At 41.5% G+C, this 21,563-nt stretch overlaps 2 protein-coding genes across 2 annotated transcripts in view; one reads left to right on the top strand and one right to left on the bottom strand.

The window, feature by feature from the left end:
- The window catches only part of LOC138769539 (phospholipase A2 inhibitor gamma subunit B-like), a 19,275-nt gene extending 13,296 nt beyond the window's left edge, over window positions 1–5,979 (bottom strand). Inside the window, exons 1-2 of the mRNA XM_069948085.1 lie at window positions 5,888–5,979; window positions 1,701–1,808 (exon numbers count right to left, since the gene is read on the bottom strand). Of these exons, the coding sequence (XP_069804186.1) occupies window positions 1,701–1,808; window positions 5,888–5,942 (163 nt within the window). The 5' untranslated portion in view covers window positions 5,943–5,979. The remainder of the gene's footprint in view (window positions 1–1,700; window positions 1,809–5,887) is intronic.
- The window catches only part of LOC138768551 (phospholipase A2 inhibitor and Ly6/PLAUR domain-containing protein-like), a 71,429-nt gene that overhangs the window by 19,974 nt on the left and 29,892 nt on the right, over window positions 1–21,563 (top strand). The window lies entirely within an intron of this gene.

Genomic DNA, 21,563 nt, shown 5'->3' on the forward strand with positions numbered 1-21,563 from the left:
TATATTTAAATGATCACCTGAGTTCATTACCTTGCACTTGAAAATGGCGGACACCCCGCCGAAACGTCGTGCTATGCTGTGCTGCACTTAATGAATGTTTTGTTCTGTTGAATAAACCTCCACATTTTTGAAGCTATTTGGTGTGCCGCTGATCATCACTACTTTATGGATCAAAAAGTTCGTGGTCTGAACTCAGTCAGCTGGAACCCGCCTCACTAGGACTTGTAGTGCGACTCACTTCTACTGTTTATCTATCTATCTATCTATCTATCTATCTATCTATCTATCTATCTCCTATCTATCTATCTATCTATCTATCTATCTATCTATCTATCTCCTATCTATCATATCTATCTATCTATCTATCTATCTATCTCCTATCTATCTATCTATCTATCTCCTATCTATCTATCTATCTATCTATCTCCTATCTATCTATCTATCTATCTCCTATCTATCTATCTATCTATCTCCTATCTATCTATCTATCTTCTATCTATCTATCTATCTACCTATCTGCTATCTATCTATCTATCTATCTATCTATCTATCTATCTCCTATCTATCTATCTATCTCCTATCTATCTATCTTCTATCTATCTATCTATCTACCTATCTGCTATCTATCTATCTATCTATCTATCTACCTATCTGCTATCTATCTATCTATCTATCTATCTATCTATCTCCTATCTATCTCCTATCTATCTATCTATCTCCTATCTATCTATCTATCTATCTATCTATCTATCTATCTATCTATCTATCTCCTATCTATCTATCTATCTATCTCCTATCTGTCTATCTATCTATCTATCTATCTATCTATCTATCTCCTATCTATCTATCTCCTATCTATCTATCTCCTATCTATCTATCTATCTATCTATCTATCTATCTATCTATCTATCTATCTCCTATCTATCTATCTATCTATCTATCTCCTATCTATCTATCTATCTATCTATCTATCTATCTATCTATCTATCTATCTATCTATCTATCTCCTATCTATCTATCTATCTATCTATCTCCTATCTATTATCTATCTATCTATCTTCTATCTATCTATCTCCTATCTATCTATCTATCTATCTCCTATCTATTATCTATCTATCTATCTCCTATCTATCTATCTATCTATCTATCTATCTATCTATCTCCTTTCTATCTATCTATCTATCTCCTATCTATCTATCTATCTATCTATCTATCTATCTATCTATCTATCTATCTATCGGGCAGTATATACCTGTAGATATTTATAGATAATTCTGTTATTTCTCTCTGTTCTCTGATAATGATGATGGATCGGAGCTGTAATTGAATCTTTCCTGTTCTTGTTCCCGCTGTAATTATCGGATCGGCAGTCCTTACCTTCAGGAAGCCATCGCTCAGCATTAGTATAAACCTCTGTAATGTCTGCTCTTTTTTTTTCTTTCTGTCTTTTTTATGTTTCCTGCTTCTTCCTGACGATTTCCAGATCTTAAGCCACTTAGAGACCATTTCCCCCATAGAAATGCCAGGTGGGTAGAATAAGGACACGACCCGGCAGATGGGGAATCGCTCTATAATTCCGACTACAACCCTGGGCATGATGGGAGTTGTAGTTGTACAACGTCAGAAGATCCACACATTGGGGGACCCTGCTCTAGACCATATACACATAGACCCAGCACAAAGCTCAGCACACACAATACCTATTCTGGTTTCTTCTAGAACTGAGATACAACTCTCCGCGTTCGATGGACATTTCTTTTCGGTTCCTTGACAGGTCTTCTCCCCCACACACTGTACACATGATATATCTACAAGAGAAGAAGCGAACAAAGAGGAATAAGATCATACATAACATCCAATGCAGATGCAAACTTACCCATAGGGGGCAGTATTAGGATGGTAGGTACCAAAGATTGAGTTAGCGATGAATGGACGTCCATATTGCAGCCGGGACGTGAGCTCAGGACATCGGCCACTGCTCATTGGAAGGGGATTACACTCCAGGGGGCGACAGAGAGCACAGAAGAAAGCTCCGCCCCCAAACAGAAAGGATCTGTGTAGAATCCCGAGGCATGATGGGAAGAACACATTTATACATCAATATAAGTAGGAAGGGACAACAAAGACCCCTCTGCTGCCACCACTGTTCATGTCGGGAACTGCAGGCCTGTCCAAGCCCTCATCCCTGGTTACCCATTCTCATCTAGTAGATGTTTTAGATGATATTGATCCATGTCCTCCTCGATAGACACAAGTATCTAGACAAACAATTCACCAGACCATAGAGAGTATGGAGTACTGGCAATAGGAGACGGGCCATGTGTAGATTAACTGGAAACCATCTCCACCAATATTCCTGGGGGTCCTGGTCTACTCGGAGGTCTGCAGAGGCGTCAGGACCTCCACCACGAGGAGACAACTCAGCTCTATGGGTCTGGAAGAGGAAATTGCTGAGAAAGGGAATAAGAGGAGTAAAAAATAATCCAGAATGTGAAGGTCTGAGATGCGGAGGAAGGATTTATAGACGACGAGTCTCCATTCGAGATCTTCAGAAGTAACAGACGGCCGTGTGTCCGTCATCAAAGACATGGAGGACTCCTCTTACCGTATCTAGAACCAGTGGAGGATGAAGGGAAGGTGGGGCATGTATAACAATGGACTATATGGTGCCCACTCCATCAGCCATCAGACTAAAGGCCCTATTACACGGAACGATTATCAGCCATTACGGCCAATAATTGTCGGTGTGATAGAAGGCTACGATCAGCCAACATGAACAATGTCGGCTGATCGTTGCTGTCGTTTGTCTTTCAATATGTTGAAAGACAAACAAATGTGGTAATAGTGATAGCTGTGGTCCGTGGAATAGGAGCAGTGGCAGCAGACCGCCGCTATTCTCTATGGGCTGCCCGGACAATCTAGCGATCACCTGGGCAGCTCCCCGCGCCCCCCCCCCCCCTCCCTGCACTTACCCGCTTTCTGCTGGCGCATGTAAAAGCAGGAAACAAGGAGCAAGCGAACGCTGATAGGCTCCGTTCACACTAAGCAAATGCAGCGGAATTCGTCGGAACAGCCGTTCTCAATGTCCTGCTGTGAGTGAATGGGAGGGCATGCGCGCGTCCGCTTCCTCCCCTTAATGAGATGTCACTTCTTTGAGCGGAGAGCGGTGGCAACGGAGGAGCGCACCCTCTCATTCACTCACAGCAGGACACTGAGCACGGCGGGATTCCCGACGCATTTGCTCAGTGTGAACGGGGCCATAGCTCATGTCGGCCGTGTAATAGGGGCTTAGGGCACAATATGAGGTTCTTCTGATAGTACCGAGCCATAGGTGATCCATGGATCTATGTATAGTGTCGCTGTATTCTACTGCACTTAGATACATCTGTAACATGACTTGATCCGGAACGTGCCTTAAAGGGCAACTCCGGGGATATTTTTCCCCAATTAAACATAAAGGTATATAACTAATATATAATAAATATATCTTTGTAATGTGTTTTAATTACCCTCCCCCCCCCCTCCCTCTTTCCTATCTGCCCCCCTTTCCCGGAAGTATTAAAATGCTTATGTACCTGTTCCCTGTTGATCTCGACCGTCACCATTTTGTGTCGATCACAGAGGGAGAATTCCTCTCTGCCACATTGTCAGATGACTGACAACGTGCTTAACTTCGATTGGCCGAGCAAGCTGTCAGTCATCTGACGCTGCCAGCCGAAGAAGAAGAGAGTGCCGAATGGATGGAGACGGCGACTGGAGCTCCAGGGAGCGGCGATCGACAGGAAATTTAAACAAAGATGGAAGTATGAAGTATAGAATATGTGTTTGTCACAGTTTTAGTTGTCCTTTAAAGGGGAACTCCGGCAAAAGTCTTTTTCTTTCAAATCAACTGGTGTCAGAAAGTTATATAGATTTGGAAATTACTTCTATTTTAAAATCTCCAGTCTTCCATTACTTATCAGCTGCTGTATATCCTGCAGGAAGTGGTGAATTCTATGCACTCTGACACAGTGCTCTCTGCTGCCACCTTTGTCCATGTCAGGAACTGTCCAGAGCAGCAGCAAATCCCCATAGGAAACCTCTCCTGCTCTGGACAGTTCCTGACATGGACAGAGGTGGGAGCACTGTGTCAGACTGGAAAGAATACACCACTTCCTGCAGGACATACAGCAGCTGATAAGTACTGGAAGACTTGAGATTTTAAAATAGAAGTAATTTCCGAATCTATGTAACTTTCTGACACCAGTTGATTTGAAAAAGAAAGATTTTTGCCGGAAAACCCCTTTAAGGTGTCCATACATATCAGTTGAACCCACTAACTTCAATAGGAACAGGTAACAAAAAAATTTAGACTGGCCATGATGGATTTCACCATGGTTGACTCTTAGGGCCCTATTCCACAGTAACGATAATCTGGAATAGGCCCAGTAAAGAGCGGCGATCTAGCAGATCGGCGCTCGTTTACATCATTGATCGGGCCCTCCTCGGCCCGTGGAATAGGACCCTTAGAAAGCTGGTGACCAAAAATAGTTTGAACGCTGAACGCTGAGCTTATATAAGCATTATAGTCTCCTGAGAAGATGGTGGTAAGATGCTGTCAGACATATTGGCGGCAGCTTATATCTCCAAGAAGGAAAGGATCAGGTACGTAAAATCTAACTGACTAATCCACCTCCCTAACACCTGCCGGTCCGGCAGCCGCTAATACCCATTTATCCATTGAAAACACAGCTAAGCTGATGGAGTATGTATAGGGGGGGCGCGGGGAGTGTGATCCATATGGGCAGCTTTCTGTATGGAACAGATGAAACCAGACACACATGGAACTACACAAGGTCCCACTCATTTCTATGGGTGCTCTGTTTATTTTCCATACAGGTATGGTATTGAGAAATGTGGATGATTGATGACAGCCTGTATGTCCCCAATCATCTCTGGATCACTAATACTGTAATATACACTTATAACCATATAAACAGTCATCATCGGGATAGGTAAGAGCCACCTGTCTGATCCTTTACAGTAAGTCACACTACAGGAGTCTATACCCCTATACATATAGGAGGCTATGCCAGGTGTTAAGGCGGAATTTGGGTTATTTTACATTAACTTATGATTTACTTAATTCTAATAAAATATTTGCGGGGCCGGAATATTTACTTTTCTATAGAAATTATATATATATATATATATATATATATATATACATATATATATATATATATATATGTAAAATATAACTTCTACTACTAATAATATCATAGTTACAAAAAATAATAAACTAAAAAAAATATAACTAATAATAATAATTTCATAGTTACAAAAAATACTAAAATTAAAAATATATAAATACTCAATATAAAAATGTTTATCCACTATATATTAATACGACAACCTAATATGATTAAAAAAAAAAAGTAGAATAAGAAAATTCATAAATTCCTGATGTTCCCTAAAACTACTGCTGCTCATAATAAACAAAAGAATAAGGTATAAAAAAAAATATATCTATGAATATGTAATAAATCTATTATAAATAACAGCACAGCAGGACATGTTACTAAAGGTATAAAGTTATAATAAATGCAGCTGTTAATAATAAAGAAAAGAATAAGACGTAAATAATAATGTATATAATATATAATATCAGTATGACGGGAATGTTAATAAATGCATAAAGTTATAGAAAATGCAGCCGCTAAGAATAAACAGATGAATAAAATATTATTACAAATTACAGATTTAGATTTATTATTATTATTATTATTATTATTACTATTATGAAGAATTTATATACAGATTTGTTTGCAGCTGTTTTTGTGGCCTATAAAAGCCTAATAAAGGATGAGCTGGGGTGAGTGAGGTGAAGGGGCTGCCGGTTACGTACCTGCCGCCGTGATGCCGGAGAGGAGGCAGATGAGCAGCAGACGGGAGCCAGCCATGACTCTATGATGCTATAAGGACAAGTAGTTTGCTGTGCAGTCTGTGTTGAGATTTACTTTATAACAGGGCGTTGGCTTCATAAGATTATGCCATAAAAAACACAGAGGGGAGGGGGGGATGAATAAAATGGAAATGGCTGAGAGCAGGACAGTAAAAGCCTCACTATTACATCAGACATGATTGAAGTACCAGGGAAGTGCAGAGTCTTATTGTGCTGGATGCGAGCGGCAGAGACAGCGGAGAGCACAGCAACAGTTGGATTATAATGTTATTATGGATGAGGGATAGCCGGCCGCAAGACACAACCGGGAGAGATGCAGCTGATAAAGCGACCCCGAATACTGTGACATATTACCAGACCCCAAAGACGTCATTATAATAGATTATTACATTCATCTCCACATGTAACTGAGGACCCCACCAGCAGAATAGTGAGCGCAGCTCTGGGGTATAATACAGGGTGTAACGTAGGATCAGTAATGTAATGTATGTACACAGTGACCCCACCAGCAGAATAGTGAGCGCAGCTCTGGGGTATAATACAGGGTGTAACTCAGGATCAGTAATGTAATGTATGTACACAGTGACCCCACCAGCAGAATAGTGAGCGCAGCTCTGGGGTATAATACAGGGTGTAACTCAGGATCAGTAATGTAATGTATGTACACAGTGACCCCACCAGCAGAATAGTGAGCGCAGCTCTGGGGTATAATACAGGGTGTAACTCAGGATCAGTAATGTAATGTATGTACACAGTGATCCCACCAGCAGAATAGAGAGTGCAGCTCTGGAGTATAATACAGGATGTAACTCAGGATCAGTAATGTAATGTATGTACACAGTGACCCCACCAGCAGAATAGTGAGCGCAGCTCTGGGGTATAATACAGGGTGTAACTCAGGATCAGTAATGTAATGTAAGGTGCCTATAATGTATGTAGGCCTAACTACTTTTGGGGGGCACAGAGAAGTACAAACTGCTACATGATTGCATAGACGGGGCATATCTTGTATATGGAGGCATAGAGGGGGCTCTTTTTTTTCTTACTATATGAGGGTACTTTCTACTATGTGAGGACATAGAGGGGGCCCAAGTGCTATGTGGGGGCCCAAATTATGCCTAAATAATACAATAATACAACTGTGTAGAGCTCTATAGATGGGGGTTTGTATAGTAAAGAGGATGGTGCTGGAGCAAATGTTTGGGAGATTCTTGTAGGTGAGGCATCGCCAGGAAAACTCTTCAGGATGGCTGTGCCAGAAGAAGAAAAAGAGGAAAAGAGATCATCTCCCATCAGAGAAGACGCCCCCTGTGGAACTGCACTGTAATCACTTCTATGGGTTGCAGAACATTTGTAAAATTGATATTTAGCTCTATGTGTATATTGAGAAATAATATGGGGGGATTAGTCACTAGGCGGAGGTGATAGTGGATAATGTGTGGGGATAATATTTGTTTCTTATGTAATTGCAATATTGGTCTTGAGTTATTGGGTTTGATCGGTAACCCTGTGATGGTATAGTGATATCTATGGCGATGGCACTTGTCACAGGGCTCAGAGTGGTATAGGCCCTCCCTAGGTCCCAACACTTCCTGTTAGATGTAGTCCCTAGGCACAGAAAGGTACCCGGTGCCCAGGGACTACTGGTGTTCCCGGTGTAGTGTACTGGTGCAGTAGATAAAGGCACAGAGTATAAAAGTTTATTTTTTTTTATTTTTTTAATACCATCTAATTTTATCCCTTACAACAAAATGTAACAGGATAATCTTGGAGAAAAAACCCAAAGTCAATTTGGATAATGTTAAAAAATAACCCTTTCTGTGCCCAACATTTCCAACATAGACCAGGTTAAGGACTCAGCACAGTCCAATGTGCACCCTGTGCCCCAAGATCGGCATTATCCAGACACACATTCCCACAACTATCTTTCACAATGAGGAGATTTCCCTTCTTGTTACCATAGCCGGGGGTTCCAACCCTGACACTTGTGCCGAGGAATCTTACCATTCCTGTGTAATTTTTCTGCACACGCATGGTAACTGGACAATAACTGTTCTTGGGGGTTTTAATAGTGATGAGTGAGCATGCTGGTCCGAGCTTGGTACTCGATCGAGTATTAGGGTACTTGATGGTTCTCGTTACTCGGACGAGCATCTCGCGATACTCTAAAAAAACTCATTATCCGTTTCCTGTAAGTTTGGGCGCTATTTCTCAGCCAATAAACATGCAGGAGACTCTTTGGTGCATCCTGCGATGACGTGGGACCCATACAGGTCGATAGCAGCGATTGGTTGGCCAGATCAGATGACCCTTCCATATAAAACTCGGCGCCGGCAGTGCTCGCTTCAGACGCATGCTGTGAGAGATCAGGGACAGAGCTGCTGCTGGTCAGGGAGAGTGTCAGTGTAGGATTTAGCGTTCCAGTAGGCAGGGTATATACTAGCAATATAAACAAACAGACCTTTTCAGGGCTTCAAATCGTTTTTTAATAGTATTACTACAGACTGCTGGCTGGGAGTTGCAGTGCTGCTACCGCGATTTCATCAGCACACTGTGGTGACCGGCTGCTGGCAGAAAGGGGACATTAGGTGTTGCATACAGACCCCTAAGAAGTGCTTAGTGTACTCTTTTTAGATTTTGGGGCTGGTGGTCCTGCTGTACTACATTGGATTGCTGGGATTTGTAGTACACCTGCATAAAACTTTACTGATCATTGTAAGGGGGTATCACAGCGTCCAGCCACTACCAGATTGTACCATACAGCCCCCCCTAAACTAGTGGGTACTACACTGTATTGCTGGGATTTGTAGTACACTACCCCTCAATTGATGATCCCTTTGCATGAGACAATTGCCAGATCCTCAAGGTTTAAAGTCAAATTCAAAATCAAAACAGCGGTGGGGGGAGAGGTGGTGAGTCACATTATGCAGGAAATGTTACCCCAACTGCTGCAGTCAAATTAAAAATCGAAAGGGTGCTGGGGGTAGAAGGCTACTTGTTGGCTACTGCTGGGCCTTAACTGGCATCCATGTTGACTACTGGTGTGCCTGCCCTTGCCTCCATGTTGGCTACTGCTGGGCCTTAACTGGCATCCATGTTGGCTACTGCTGGGCCTTAACTGGCATCCATGTTGACTACTGCTGACTACTGCTGTGCCTGCCCTTGCCTTCATGTTGGCTACTGCTGGCCTTAACTGGCATCCATGTTGGCTACTGTTGGGTCTTAACTGGCATCCATGTTGACTACTGCTGGGCCTTTACTGGCATCCATGTTGACTACTGCTGTGCCTGCCCTTGCCTCCATGTTGGCTACTGCTGGGCCTTCACTGGCATCCATGTTGAATACTGCTGACTACTGCTGTGCCTGCCCTTGCCTCCATGTTGACTACTGCTGTGCCTGCCCTTGCCTCCATGTTGGCTACTGTTGGGCCTTAACTGGCATCCATGTTGACTACTGCTGGGCTGGGAGTTCTCTGTGTGCTCAATGCCATGCTGTGTCTGGCCTAATTTTGGGGAGGCTCACTTGCTTCCTCACTCACTTTTAACGGTTCTCTGTGTGTTCAATGCCATGCTGTGTCTGGCCTAATTTTTGGGAGGCTCAACTGCTTCCTCACTCACTTTTAATGGTTCTCTGTGTGCTCACTGCCATGCTAGGTCTGGTATAATTTTTGGAAGGCTGACTGGCTACCGCTTCTACCTTGTTCACTCTGTCCTCACCGCCATGCTGTGTCAGGCTGAAATTTTTGGCTGGTTCATGATATGCTACCTCTGTTTTAATGGTTCCCTGTGTTCTCAATGCCATGCTGTGTCAGGCTGAGTTTTTGGGTGGTCCCTATGCCTACCTCTGTTTTAACCAGGCTGTTGCACAGAATTAGGCATAATGGTGCCATTAGGCAGCCTCAGAGGCATCCATACATGCTGCTTCTGCTGTCTCCTGTCCATTTCCGTTGTGTTTCCATCATTTTCTAAGGTTGACAGGTTTTCACACGACCTTCCCCCTACCGAACTTGGGTCCCCTGCAAAAATGCTCGAGTCTCCCATTGACTTCAATGGGGTTTGTTACTCGAAACGAGCACTCGAGTATCGGGAGATATTCGTCTCGAGTAACGAGCACCCGAGCATTTTAGTACTCACTCATCACTAGTTTTTAAGATATCACAATAGTCCTTAGAGCTTGCACAATGGTTCCTGATAGGGTACTTGTTGTGTGAAATATTAACCCCTTAAGGTCAAAGCCTATTTTCGTTTTTGCGCTTTTGCTTATTCCATTTTAAGTTTAAAAGTCCATAGCGCTTGCATTTTTTCACCTAGAGACGTATATGAGCGCTTATTTTTTGCGAAACCAATTGTACTTTGCAATTACAGGCATTATTTTTTCATAACATATGCTGCGAAACCGGAAAAAATTTGCGCTGTCAAATTGAAAAAAAAAACAATTTGTTTTGATTTCGGGGAGTTTTGCATTTACGCCGTCCGTCCTATGGTAAAACTGACTTGTTATGCATGTTCCTCAAGTCGTTACGATTACTATGATATGTAACATGTATAACTTATATTGTATCTGATGGCCTGTAAAAAATTCAAACCATTGTTAACAAATATACGTTCCTTAAAACCGCTCCATTCCCAGGCTTATAGCGCTTTTATCCTTTGGTCTATGGGGCTGTGTGAGGTGTCAGTTTTTGCGCCATGATGTGTTCTTTCTACCTTGATTGCGCATATACGACTTTTTGATCGTTTTTTATTACATTTTTTCTGGATTTGATGCGACCAAAAATGCGCAATTTTGCACTTTGGAATTTTTTTGCGCTGACGCCGTTTACCGTGCGAGATCAGGAATGTGATTAATTAATAGTTCGGGCGATTACGCGCGCGGCGATACTAAATATGTTTATTTATTTATTAATTTATATTTATAAAATGGGAAAAGGGGGGTGATTTGGACTTTTATTAGGGGAGGGGATTTTTTATTAATAAAAACTCTTTTTTACTTTTTTTTTTACTGTAACTAGAAGCCCCCCTGGGGGACTTGTATATACACAGCACTGATCTCTCATAGAGATCAATGCTGTGTATATACACAGCAAAGATCGATCAGATCGGTCATAGATTACTATGGCCTGCTGCAGGCCATAGCAATCTATTGCCGAGCCGGGATCAGCGTCATTCCGACGCTGAGGCCCGGCACGGGCAGAAGAACGGATCTCCCCCCCGCGATCGCATCGCGAGGGGGAGATCCGTCCCACTAGACACTAGGGACATGAGGTCTGAAGCCTCTAAGTGCAGCTGTCAGGTTTGACAGCTGCACTTAGAGGCTTAATTAGCCGGCGCGGCAACGGGACCCGCGCCGGCTAATAGAGGCACTGCCCGGCTGCACGTGTCAGCCGGGATCAGCGCCGTTCAGCTATAGGAAGGGTTCCTGATTATGTATATATATATATATATATATATATATATATATATATATATATATATATATATCACAGAAGATGATGTCTTCTAAGTGTATAAACCCACACACCGTATAAGCAGCGTATTTACTGCTGCGATACGCAGCAAATACGCAGCAAACACGCAGCAAAAACGCATCAAAAACGCAGCAGATTATATCTAAATAACTGAACACAGCATCAAATCTGTACCAACAAATCTGCTGCGTATTTGCTGCGTTTTTGTTGCGTATCTGCTGTGTATACGGTGTGTGGGTTTGTACCCTAAATGTGATATAAGAAACCGCTGAAGCTACTACCAACAGCTATCTATTGTTGAGTGGTAGGTTACCCTGAAGAAAGTCCAATTGCTGCCGCAGCCACCTCCCAGTGTGTGCCCTAGGCCCCTCAGAGATGAAGAGAGTCGAGTCCACTGATGTCCACTGCTTTCCTGGGAGAAAATTGATGTTACACCGCAGCTTCACCAATGTCCACTGCTGTCCATGGTGGAAATTGGCTGGCTGGTGGGAGTGACTGGCTGATTGCCTCTTTTTTTAAATTGGGATTTTCCAATTTTTTACACTTTTTACTTTTAACAACATCAAATCCATCCTTCTGTAATAGTCCCAGTACTGTTGCTAGTATAGTTCGGCTGTATTATTGAAATTTGTCAAGTTTCAATTCGCGAATCTTAACGAGTTTGACCCAAAATTCGCTAACCTTGTGAAACAAATTTCCAGCTGATTCGCTCATCTCTAGTTTTCATACATGCACTAATTATCATACCTTGTCATACATGCACTAGTTATCATAACTTGTCATACATGCGCTAGGCTTCATACCTTGTCATACATGCACTAGACTTCATACCTTGTCATACATGCCCTATGCTTCATACCTTGTCATACTGTACATGCCCTATGCTTTATACTTTGTCATACATGCGCTAGGCTTTATACCTTGTCATACATGCGCTAGGCTTTATACCTTGTCATACATGCGCTATGCTTCATACCTTGTCATGCATGCACTAGGCTTCATTCCTTGTCATACGTGCGCTATGCTTCATACCTTGTCATACAATGTACTAGGCTTCATACCTTGTCATACATGCACTAGTTATCATACCTTGTCATACATGTACTAGGCTTCATACCTTTTCATACATGCACTAGTTATCATACCTTGTCATACATGCAGTTGTCATCATATCTTGTCATACATGCCCTATGCTTCATACCTTGTCATACAATGTACTAGGCTTCATACCTTGTCATATATGCACTAGTTATCATACAGTGTCATACATGTACTAGGCTTCATACCTTGTCATACATGTGCTAGGCTTCATACCTTGTCATACATTCACTAGTTATCATAACTTGTCATATGTGCACTAGGCTTTATTCTTTGTCCTTCATGCAGTTGTCATCATATCTTGTCATGCTTGCTTTAGACTTCATTCCTTGTCATACATGCACTAGTTATAATACCTTGTCATTCATGCGCTAGGCTTCATACCTTGTCATACATGTACTAGGCTTCATACCTTGTCATACATGTACTAGGCTTCATACCTTGTCATACATGTACTAGGCTTCATACCTTGTCATACATGTACTAGGCTTCATACCTTGTCATACATGTACTAGGCTTCATACCTTGTCATACATGTACTAGGCTTCATACCTTGTTATAGATTCACTAGTTATCATAACTTGTCATATGTGCACTAGGCTTCATTCTTTGTCATACATGCAGTTGTCTTTATATCTTGTCATGCTTGCTCTAGGCTTCATACCTTGTCATACATGCACTAGTTATAATACCTTGTCATTCATGCACTAGGCTTCATGCCTTGTCATACATGCACTAGTCTTCATACCTTGTCATACATGCACTAGTCTTCATACCTTGTCATACATGCACTAGTCTTCATACTTTGTCATACATGCACTAGGTTTTGTACCATGTTGTCACATAAGGAAAGGAAGTGCACACCCACACTTAGTCTTATTCAAGGCTAGGTAGAGAGAGAAAGCAAGACAAGACGGTCCCTGCTGTAGGTCAGCTGGGCCCTGGTTCTGCCAGGTCCCCTGTCAGCGACAGAAGAACAAGTCCAGTGTAGTCTAGTCTGGAGTGTGGTAGTAGACAGACACACATGGGAAACACACAGATTCTTTCTTCTCAAGCAACCTTACTTCTGACTATGCAGTGTTAAACCAACCAGGAGAGGACAAGTCAGGGATCACCCCAACCCATGCCGAGATAGTCTCTAAAGGTGCAGGACAGTATCCTAAAGTTAGAGGAACTGATCTGGATAGAGCAAAGTTGCTACAAGCCTACATACTCTATCTCGCAGTGCAGGTGTAACCAGGTAATCTTGGCCACCTTGCTCAACTCAGGTAATAAGGTCTGGGGCTTGTGTCACCTTGTTAGGACGGGTCACCCGACACTGCAGGGCAATAGGTGGTATCACAACAAAACACGGACACAAATATTCTTCTACTCTCAAGTACTTTCAAGTATTCTACTTCTTTTTCTTCTTCTAAAGTTTTGGCTGAGCACATTTCTAAACTGGGTTGGGACTCTCACAACCTACTCCTCTCCACTACGCTGAACTCTCTATTTTCCTCAGCACGCAACCAAGTCAGCACTATTAGTCTACCTCGGAAGCTCTCAGCACAGATTCTGTCCAGATAAGTCAGAAGTCTATTGTCAGCTGGTGTATGAAGTGTTCCTTCAGTAAAGAAGAGATTATTTCTGATAACGGGACTCAGTGGTTATTGCTCAAGCACCAACACAGTAGTTACACTGTCTTTGGGTCATCTCCCGTTTTTGTGTGTGGCGGTACCGACAGTCCGGGTGGGTCACAACTCCACTCCAGACCACCATGATAAGAACCCAAGGGACCCCCTCACAGCCCAGCAGGTCACCGACCACAGGGGAAAGGGTATAGCCAGCCATCCTAAAATAAAAGCAGGTGTGCCTCCATACCTGTGTGCCCACACGGCACTGGCGTCATGACAACCTAACATCTGGCTGAGCTATACTCCAACCAACCACCACAGTAGTGGCGTCACACATCACTATCTGGCAAATGACCGGTCCAGCACACACCACACATGCACTAGTCTTCATACCTTGCCAAACATGCACTAGTTATAATACCTTGTCATACATGCGCTAGTTATAATACCTTGTTATACATGCACTAGTTATCATACCCTGTCATACATGCACTAGTTATCATACCTTGTCTACATGCGCTAGTTATCATACCTTGTCATACATGCATTAGTCTTCATACCTTGTCATACATGCATTAGTCTTCATACCTTGTCATACATGCACTAGTTATAATACCTTGTCATAAATACATTAGTCTTTATACCTTGTCATACATGCACTAGTTATCATACCCTGTCATACATGCACTAGTTATAATACCTTGTCATACATGCACTAGTTATCATACCTTGTCATACATGCACTAGTTATAATACCTTGTTATACATGCACTAGTTATCATACCCTGTCATACATGCACTAGTTATAATACCTTGTTATACATGCACTAGTTATCATACCTTGTCATACATGCATTAGTCTTCATATCTTGTCATACATGCACTAGTTATCATACCTTGTCTACATGCGCTAGTCTTCATACCTTGTCATACATGCATTAGTCTTCATACCTTGTCATACATGCATTAGTCTTCATACCTTGTCATACATGCACTAGTTATAATACCTTGTCATAAATGCATTAGTCTTCATACCTTTTCATACATGCACTAGTTATCATACCTTGTCATACATGCACTAGTTATCATACCTTGTCATACATGCACTAGTTATCATACCTTATCATACATGCACTAGTTATAATACCTTGTCATAAATACATTAGTCTTTATACCTTGTCATACATGCACTAGTTATCATACCTTGTCATACATGCACTAGTTATAATACCTTGTCATACATGCACTAGTTATCATACCTTGTCATACATGCACTAGTTATCATACCTTGTCATACATGCACTAGTTATAATACCTTGTCATACATGTACTAGTTATCATACCTTATCATACATGCACTAGTTATAATACCTTGTCATACATGCACTAGTTATCATACCTTGTCATACATGTACTAGTTATCATACCTTATCATACATGCACTAGTTATAATACCTTGTCATACATGCACTAGTTATCATACCCTGTCATACATGCACTAGTTATCATACCTTGTCATACATGCACTAGTTATAATACCTTGTCATACATGCACTAGTTATCATACCTTGTCATACATGCACTAGTTATAATACCTTGTCATACATGCACTAGTTATAATACCTTGTCATACATGCACTAGTTATCATACCTTATCATACATGCACTAGTTATAATACCTTGTCATACATGCACTAGTTATCATACCTTGTCATACATGCACTAGTTATAATACCTTGTCATACATGCGCTAGTTATAATACCTTGTCATACATGCGCTAGTCTTCATACCTTGTCATACATGCATTAGTCTTCATACCTTGTCATACATGCACTAGTTATAATACCTTGTCATAAATGCATTAGTCTTCATACCTTTTCATACATGCACTAGTTATCATACCTTGTCATACATGCACTAGTTATCATACCTTGTCATACATGCACTAGTTATCATACCTTATCATACATGCACTAGTTATAATACCTTGTCATAAATACATTAGTCTTTATATCTTGTCATACATGCACTAGTTATCATACCTTGTCATACATGCACTAGTTATAATACCTTGTCATACATGCACTAGTTATCATACCTTGTCATACATGCACTAGTTATCATACCTTGTCATACATGCACTAGTTATAATACCTTGTCATACATGCACTAGTTATCATACCTTGTCATACATGCACTAGTTATAATACCTTGTCATACATGCACTAGTTATCATACCTTGTCATACATGCACTAGTTATCATACCTTGTCATACATGCACTAGTTATCATACCTTGTCATACATGCACTAGTTATCATACCTTATCATACATGCACTAGTCTTCCATGCCGTGCTGCCCGGTCCAGTGCATTTCTATTGCTCGGCATTGCGGGGAAATATTTTTCATTCAGTTCGGTCTTATTCCATATTCCCTTAAGATCTATTAGACACATTTTAGATTAAGCAAATATCAAGGCAAAAAACAGAGCAACGTAATGGACTTGTAGCAGAGAGTCTTGACGAGCATGAACATAATGGAAAGTAAAGTGAAATAAGGTTAAAGCAGCATTGCCTGTGGACCCTGAGGAGGCTGAGGATTGCGGGTTTCACGGTCAGTATTATCTGTCAAGAGAACGTCACTGTAAATGCTTCTTCCCAGTAGTGTCATAGAGTGCGTTGTCAGTGCCCAGGGAAAGACAAGCATTGTGCCCCCTACCCAGCAAATGTACTGTAAGGGACCATATATAAGGGTGTGAGAGTTGTGTTGAGTCTAGCGCTACCCACTAGTGCTATTCTAATCTGAACTATGATCATATGGGTTGGCTCCGGGTGGGTGGCGTTGCTTAGAGTTGTCGCCCACCCTTTGGTTGAGCTGCGGTTTCCTATTGTAGGGTGCAGGTCTGAACAGAGATATTATGGTGGCTACCCTGCAGCTGCGACCGGTCACTTGCTAGGTGGTTATGTGTGACGCCACTTCTATAGCGGATGGTCAGTGGAATATAGCGCAACCAGTTAGGAGGTTGTCGTGATGCCAGTGCTAACTCAGCACCAGGTGTGATGGTATTACCTGCTTTTAGTTTTTTTGTGGCTGGTTATATTGCTCCCCAATGGTTGGTGACCTGCCGGGTTGTGATGGGTCCCTTGGGCTCTTATCACGGTGGTCCGGAGTGGAGATGCTACCCACCCAGACTGCCGTTACCACCACCCACAGAAAGGGGAATTGACCCAAGGACGGTGTAGCTTGTGTGTAGGTGCTGGTGCAATAATCACTGAGTCCCAGAAGAATAAATAACGCTTTCTTTACTAGCAAGTCTTCTGTGATACAGGTGAAGAATATAATACGTGACTGATACAGACTTGCTCTCACTAGATCTGTACTGAGAGATACTGAGGTAAAGAGTGAAATAGCAGTGCTGATTTAGTTGCGTGCTTAGAAGAGTAGAGAGGTCAGAGGAGTGAAGAGGAGTTTGTCTTGAGAGTCCCAACTCAATGTAGTACTGTGCTCTGATGGAACTTTAGGAAAAAAAGAAGAATACTTAAAAGAAGAAGAATACTTGTGCCCGTGTTTCGACCTTTGTCGCTATATCACCTTTTGCCCTGTAGTGTCGAGTTACCCGTCCTGCAAGTGTGATACAAGCCCCAGTCCTAGTTACCTGAGTTGAGCAAAGTATCCTAAATTTTGGACAGGTGTCACCTGCACTGCGAGATAGAGTACATAGGCTCTAGGCTGCTTTGCTTTATCTGGATCAGTTTCTCTGCTTTAGGATATTGTCTTGCACTTTTAGAGATGTTCACGGCGTGGGTTGGGGTGTCCTCTGACTTGTCCTCTCTTTAGTGTTTAGCACTGCATTGTGAGGATAAGAGTTGCTCTGAGAAAGAAAGTCTCTGTGTTCTCCATAAGTGTCTGTGTACTGTGTGGTCTGTCACGGACAGGAAACCTGGCAGAGTCAGGCTCCTAGCTAAGCTCAGCAGGGATGCCTAATCTGTGTGTCTTGCTCCACTGAGAAACAGAAAAGAACTAACTTACCCTTCCTTTCCCCATGTGATTACTTCCTACAGGGTGTATGTAACAACCTCTGTGAGTGATGGAGAAGAGAGTGTGAGAAGGAAAGACAATAGAGATAGGTAGAAGAAAAGAGTCTCTCTCATTGGTGTACAGAATTACAAGATACAATACAGTAACCCTTACATGACTACAGCTGTGCAACATATATACATAAATATACATAATACTGGCATCTAGTGGCAAAACCATTACAATACTTCATCACCACTTTACTTTTGAAATACCTATCTTTTGCAAGGGGTGTTCAAAGTAGAAACACCTGTGGTGGACACCACAAAATGACATGACAGCTTTAAGTACTGGTTCCAGCCACAATCTCATACAGGTACTGGGAGAGACTATGAGGTACTTGCATAACCTACCTTCTCAGATTTACAGATTTACCTTCTCAAAGTTAATAGAGAAGATGAAGTTGTGGGTCAAATAGGGTATTGAGAGCTTCTTGGACAGTCTCATGGCATTATCTCTAGCTCAAACACAAAGTAAACCTTATTACAAAGCTAGCTTTTGATAGACAACTAATAGAGAAGACCAAAACGAATCGCGCTATCAATTTGCTTCAATCTGCAAAGCAAATTCTTCGCAATTTGTTAAAAAAAATTCACAAAAAATTTGTTAACGTTAACCAAAAATTCGCTAAAAATTCACTGATGTATTTAGCCTTCACATGGTAGTTAGATTTTCTCTGTGCTCCCACTTAGTAGTTAGGCACCCTTTGTGCCCCCACACTATATTTAGGGATCTTGTGTTCCTGTACAGTTAGGCTGCCTTTACATTCATCCATTGATTCGGCTCCGCACCTCATTTGTGCGACCTGATCGACAGAAAGGTCGGATGGAAGATGCATCTTGCAGTATCCAACTGTCTGGCCTCTCTAACAACTGATAGTAAATGAAAAAAAAAAAGGATAGGATGCCTGATGACAACTGATGCATTTTTTTGGCATCAGTTGTCATCAGTTTCTGGTGAAAGAAGGATGCCGGACCACCTTATGAATGTAATCTCAGCCTCATTAGTCTCCACATAGTAGTTAGGTCTGCTTTGTGGCCTAACATAGTAGTTGGTTCCCTTACTATAATTAACTTGTTTGTGCCCCTATACTGTTGTTAGCCTCAATATAGAAGTTAGATTTACTTTGTGCCCACACAAAGTAGTTAGGCCCCTTGTGCCCCAATACAGTAATAAGCAACCACATAGTAGTTAGGCCCCTTGTGCTCCTATACCGTTATAAGCCACCACATAATAGTTGGGCCCCTTGTGCCTCAATACTGTAATAAGCCACCACATTGTAGTTAGGCCCCTTGTGATCCTATACTGAAATAAGCCACCACATAGTAGTTAGGCTTTCCTTAAAGTCCTTACACAGTAATTAAAAATAAAAAAAAAATTGAAATAAAAAAAAAATCACTTCTCCATATTCCTACAGCTGTCTTCTCTCCTGTTGTAAGTGTATTGGTCCAGGCAGTGTGGTGCACTGACATTGCAGTGCCTGGATCGGGACAATAAAGTTCTTGGCAGGCCGCAGGTGACAGGAGGGGTCAGGTAGCTGATGGGGCCCTAATTCTAGAGACACAGTTGAAAGTTTGGTATAGCTACAAGATACAGGAACACATACGGGGCAGGGACTCGTGCCTTCTCAGTCTCCCAATACACCCAACTCCATCACTGCCTGACAGATAATGGATTATAGGATGTCATTTGGCATCAACAGACCTTCCCTGAATTCATTGCTGTTATTGAGTACTTTGTAACCCCCCAGAGCTGAGATCAGTATGAGTCTCTACTTTAGGGTCTGCTTGAGTCTCATTAACCCTTTATTAGGGCTGGTGCAGCCGCCTCAGTCAATCTAAGATCTCTACATACAGGGCTACAATGGCAAACTAGGTCACCTGCCCCCTCTGTATGTCTGTCCAGACTCTCTGCCTCCTGTGAGGGCCCGACGTGTTTTTTTGAGATTACGAGAAAGTAGCAGAAAGCTGCAGCCAGCTGGAAATTCATGACCAATAAATAATTCAGGTCATGATGAAACTCTGGCCAAATCCATCATTATCAATTATGTGTAAGTGATAAATATCACACAACACTCACAAGTAACCCAGACGCCAGAGAAAAGTACAGAGTACTACCAAAAAGGGCCACTCCGGTGCAAAGCATCACCATGGCAACACAACACAGAGCATCACAGCATGTCAGCAGCAAAGTGAGGACAACGATCGTGATAGGGTGCAACATTATAATGTCGATAGATAGTTAGATAGATAGATAGATAGATAGATAGGAGATAGATAGATAGATATGAGATAGATAGATAGATGATAGATAGGAGATAGATAGATAGATAGATAGATAGATAGATAGATAGATAGGAGATAGATAGATCGATAGATAGATAGATAGATAGATAGATAGATAGATAGATAGATAGGAGATAGATAGATAGATAGATAGATAGATAGATAGATAGATAGATAGGAGATAGATAGATAGATAGATAGGAGATAGATAGGAGATAGATAGGAGATAGATAGATAGATAGATAGGAGATAGATAGATAGATAGATAGATAGATAGATAGATAGGAGATAGTTAGATAGATAGATAGATAGATAGGAGATAGATAGATAGGAGATAGATAGAAGATAGATAGATAGATAGATAGATAGATAGATAGATAGATAGATAGATAGGAGATAGATAGATAGATAGATAGATAGATAGATGATAGATAGGAGATAGATAGATAGATAGATAGATAGATAGATAGATAGATAGATAGATAGGAGATAGATAGATAGGAGATAGATAGATAGATAGGAGATAGATAGATAGATAGAAGATAGATAGATAGATAGGAGATAGATGATAGATAGGAGATAGATAGGAGATAGATAGATAGATAGATAGATAGATAGATAGATAGATAGATAGATAGGAGATAGATAGATAGATAGGAGATAGATAGATAGGAGATAGATAGATAGATAGGAGATAGATAGATAGATAGATAGATAGGAGATAGATAGATAGATAGATAGATGATAGATAGGAGATAGATAGGAGATAGATAGATAGATAGATAGGAGATAGATAGATAGATAGGAGATAGATAGAAGATAGATAGATAGATAGATAGATAGATAGTAGGGCTGGGCGATATGGGCCTAAATCAATATCGCGGTTTATCGCACATGTAGCGGCGGTAACGATACCTGAACGATAATTATGGCACGCCCCTTTTTGCAAACCACACCCACTTGCTATGCAAGCCACACCCACTTGCCATACTTAATATCAAAAAAGTAAAAAAGCTCACTGAGCAGCAAGCCGTGGTTAGTCTATCATCATCATCATTATTATTATCATTTGTCATTA

This window comes from Dendropsophus ebraccatus, chromosome 12, assembly GCF_027789765.1.
Source record: "Dendropsophus ebraccatus isolate aDenEbr1 chromosome 12, aDenEbr1.pat, whole genome shotgun sequence".
Classification (NCBI taxonomy): Eukaryota; Metazoa; Chordata; class Amphibia; order Anura; family Hylidae; genus Dendropsophus; species Dendropsophus ebraccatus.